The sequence below is a fragment of the Leptonychotes weddellii genome, chromosome 4, assembly GCF_054177405.1.
Source record: "Leptonychotes weddellii isolate Sample4059 chromosome 4, ASM5417740v2, whole genome shotgun sequence".
Lineage (NCBI taxonomy): Eukaryota > Metazoa > Chordata > Mammalia > Carnivora > Phocidae > Leptonychotes > Leptonychotes weddellii.
In genome coordinates, this window is record NC_138372.1 from 96,320,800 (window position 1) to 96,324,919 (window position 4,120).

The window sequence follows — 4,120 nt, forward strand, 5'->3', positions numbered from 1 at the left end:
CCTGGTGGTGGGTATTGAGGAGGGCACGTTCTGCATGGAGCACTGGGTGTTATGCACAAACAATGAATCATGGAACACTTCATCTAGAACTAATGATGTAATGTATGGGGATTAACATAAGAATAAAAAAAATAAATAAAATAACTCAAAGCTCGTGCTACTTATGTAATTTTTAATTAATAAATATAAAAGCATTACATGCCCTGGTTCATTGCTGAAGGAGCAGCACATAGACTTCCAACATTGCCGGAGCCACTGGGTGGTACAGGAGATCATGGTGCCCAGTGATCTGGCTGCAATGGGTTTGGCTGCAGGGACAGAGTGTGATTTGGGGGATCATGGGTGACTTAGATGTTCAAAGGCAGCACAGTAGTCCAGATGACACTCCCACAAGTGTCCCAGGGTAACCTGAAAGAGGTTGCTTAGAAACAAACTCAAGGTCCCCAGTTCTTGTTGGAATGTTCATTTACATATTCACCAAATATGCTGCCTCCTCTGTTCATACACCAGGGCTTGGGGGGCTGCTTTGAACAGCACTTACCCCTTACCTATTTCTTTTTTACTGTGTGGGTTTACAGTCTCTAGCTATAAAAATCCACCCCAAACCCCCGGGGTTAGCAAAGTAATGGAAGAGGAAGTGCTAATGAGAAAGGGAGTCTGGCCCAGACCCAGATGCTTGTGCCAAGAGGCTCACCTTCCTCTTGGCAACCTCTCCCTCACTAGTAGGGCTGTCTCCCAGGCTAACAAGGGGAATTTCCACCTGCCTCAGGTGAGTCCTCACCCTTTCCCTCAGGTCTTTACTCTGGGGTTTCAGGGGGGCAAACTCATCAGATGAGAAAATGGAATCCATAGAGCCCCTCGCACAGAAGCAGGGGCATCATCATGAGGCACCTGAACAGATCTGATTTCACAGACCCTTCAACAACCAGGAAGCTGAACTCTGACTTCACATATAACAGTCATGCTACCATGAAGGCCTCAGCATAGCCAAACCCTCTCCTCACACTCATCAGAGGGCAGGAAAAAGGCATCTCCTGACCCTAAAATCTCCAGCTAACTTGCATGGGGAAGTTTATTAGTGGCATTCTAGAATGCTCGGGGATCCCAGGCTGGGATCGTACCAGCTTGGTCCATGTAGACCTTCCTCTTGTTGAGAAGCAAGAAGAAGAGAGGAAGAGTTTCTGATAGAAAAGCATAAATATGGACCAAATAGACAGGACATCTCTATGAATTGCTTTCAGAGCTTTATTCTTGCCAAAGTTTGGGGCACATGCTAACTCTGGCAGGCTGCCTTCATAGAGAAGCAAAGTACATGGTGAAGCAATAAGATTCTACATAACTGGGAATACAGAGAGGGGGCCGGAGGCTGCTGAATGTTCCAGAGCAGGGCTGTTCTGTATTTAACAGCAGCAGTCATCCTCACGATCACAGCACGCAGGACCTCGGGACCTCATGGGGATAATCCCCAAACAGCAGCACCCAGAACCACAGCCCCCACAGCTGCAGCACCCAGAACCTTCACAGCAGCCAGATGATCCTGAGCTGCAGTCCTGGGGTCGCTGGACCCAGCGTCTCAGGGGACTCACCCCGAAGGTCCGGGGAGCCAGGCAGCAGTAGCTGGTGGAACAGGGTGCAGAGCATGGATCAGGTGCACAGCATAAGTTGGTCAAGCTACTCGCAGGAGCCTGAACGTAGTAGGTCTGGCCGGAAGAAGGGCCCTGGCCATAGCATGCCTGGGTCTGGCAGGGGGCTGGGCACTTCACATAGGTTGTCTGGCATGGAGCTGGGCACTTCATGTATGTCTGACAAGGAGCTGGGCATTTCACATAGGTTGTCTGGGATGGAGCTGGGCATTTCACATACATCTGGCCAGGAGTTGCATATTTCACATAGGTTTGAGTCTGGCATGGCACTTGGCATTTCACACAGGCTTGAGTCTGGGATGGAGCTGGGCATTTCACAGAGGTACATTTGGTACTCTGTACAGCTCCCAATCCTGAACCTTTCACACAAGATGAGGGGAACTGTGGCTGCTTCTGCTGGTCACACATCTTCCTGTGGCTTTGCAAAATCTGAAAAGAAAGGTCTCATCAGAGCTAAGAAGGTTTCCAGGGAAACCCCCAGCATCTCGCATGAATAGAATTGTCTGTAAGCAGGAACTTTTCTGAGAAGGTCACAGGCACTCAGACCTGACATAGGCTGGACTCAGAGCCAGGGATCTTGCTTGGATCTTGTGCTATGCCTGGCTGTGTGCCTCAGTTTCCACAGCGGAAAATGAAGCGCTGGAATGAGTGATGTCTGTTTCCACCCAATTCTCCAAGCCTCCTTTCTTATTACTCACTTTGGTGCCTGTATTGCAGATTCTCCTTGGGAAATTTCTTCCCAGCTGATTTCCCCTCGTCGCCAAATTCTCTCAAGACTGGCTTCCCTAGTCCCTCCTGCCAGGCCAGGCAGGACCCAGGGAAAGAAAGTTCTTGTCGGTAGACCAGGAGCCACTCTGAGTCTCAAGCTGAGCCCCACAGAGCCTGACAAGGCTGGAGTTTGAGTTTCCACCATTTGCTCTTCAGGCAAGCTGGACTATCATTTCACCCCATAAATGGACCCATGAGAGGACTGCACAACTGCACTCGAGGAGAGAGAGGGTGGCGGTTCTCTGAAGACCCCTTCTCACACAGGACCAACAGCTCTGCTCCAGTTCCTTACCTCTGCCTCTCCCCCTCAGGCCCCAGCCTCCGCGCTTCCCATCAGCTCTGCCCCAGCTCCTTCAGCAGCCACCCTCATGCCTAGTCCTGACTGTCCTCATCCCATCCCAGTGTCACCCCTCCTTGTTGTGTCCCTAACCCAGGCATAGACTTACCCTCTTCGCTGACAGGAGCAAGATGGGGAGAAGCCAAGGATCTGAGAAGCTGGCCACTGGGGAGGCCTTTTATAGTGTGGCGATGAGGCAATTTAATGGCATCTGAATGAAACAGGAGAGGTCACGAGGACCGGAGCTGGCACTGCATTCCTCCCCAGAATGCCTGGCTCTTCACTCAGGGGCCGGGCATGTCTCTGCTTGACATTGAATTTTCCCGAACACGAGATAAATGATTCCTTTGGCCTTCTTCATGAAACAAGTCAGTCTTCTTTTTCTAGAAGTTATGAGAGATGAGATGCCTATGAGATCTGTACCTATGAAGCTGTTTCTAGGTCACTTGAGTCTTCAAGGACTTGTTCAAAATATAGTTGGCATCTCTATTTTTCATACACTGGGCCAAAAGCTAGATGGTGTATCTTCTCAGCCTAAATAGTGTATTCTTTCTGAGGGGCTCCATGGTGGCTCCTGCTAGTCTGGGTTGCTGGGCCCAGTGGTCTCTGCCTCCGTATAGCAGCAAGGCCCCCCAAGAACTCCAGGTTAGTTCCATGGAGTGGCAGGTTATTCTGTTAATTTGGGAAACTGGGTGGGGGCTCTTTATCTAGGCTGTCTCTCCTCAGCCTCTCATGCCCTATGACCCACATCTTCAGCTTTGCATGCCACATAACTTCCCCATCCTCACCTTTCTGGACCTTACTACCAGGCCTAGATCCCCAAGAACCCAGCATAGTGGGAATTCCAGCCAAATGAACACTGTGTGATAACAATAATAGTAGAATCTGACATTTAACTGAATGCTACATCTGTGCCAAACAGTTCATAAGGGATGTACATTTACAGATGCCCCTGGAACTGAGGCCCTTAAAGATTAAGGAAGTTACCCATTCTCACAAAGCAATTAAGTAAGAAGCTCGAATTCACATGCAGGCAGTCTACTTTCATAAGCCATGGTCTTTATTGCTACAACATGTTGCCTTCTATTTCTGGACATAGCACTGTCCTTGAATATCTGCCTCCTTCCCTTTCTTCAATGCAGTAAATACAGCAAGAGAAATGGGAATAATATGTATTAAGCACATCCTGTGAGGTAGGCTATGCTAGCCCTATTTTGACAAGGAAACTAAGACCCAGAAGCCCAACTATTTCACCAAGGTAGTCCCATTGGTAGGCAATGGAGTATCACTTGAACCCAAGCCTGTCTAGTTTCAAAGCCCACACTCTTCTCACTGATCCATGTCAGGTTGCCCAACGCAGAAAGGTATCTTG

General features: G+C 49.2%; 1 protein-coding gene across 1 annotated transcript; it reads right to left on the bottom strand.

Moving 5' to 3' along the window:
• Positions 1-1,259: 1,259 nt before the first annotated feature.
• On the bottom strand, positions 1,260-3,860 carry KPLCE (KPRP N-terminal and LCE C-terminal like protein). The gene has a single exon (XM_081815974.1). The coding sequence runs from the start codon at positions 2,049-2,051 to the stop codon at positions 1,401-1,403; it is 651 nt and encodes a 216-aa protein (XP_081672100.1). The 5' UTR covers positions 2,052-3,860; the 3' UTR covers positions 1,260-1,400.
• Positions 3,861-4,120: the final 260 nt, after the last annotated feature.

Bases quoted from the DNA above. Each gene is read 5' to 3' on its own strand.
- KPLCE (XM_081815974.1), bottom strand. From the start codon at position 2,051: ATGTGTGACCAGCAGAAGCAGCCACAGTTCCCCTCATCTTGTGTGAAA.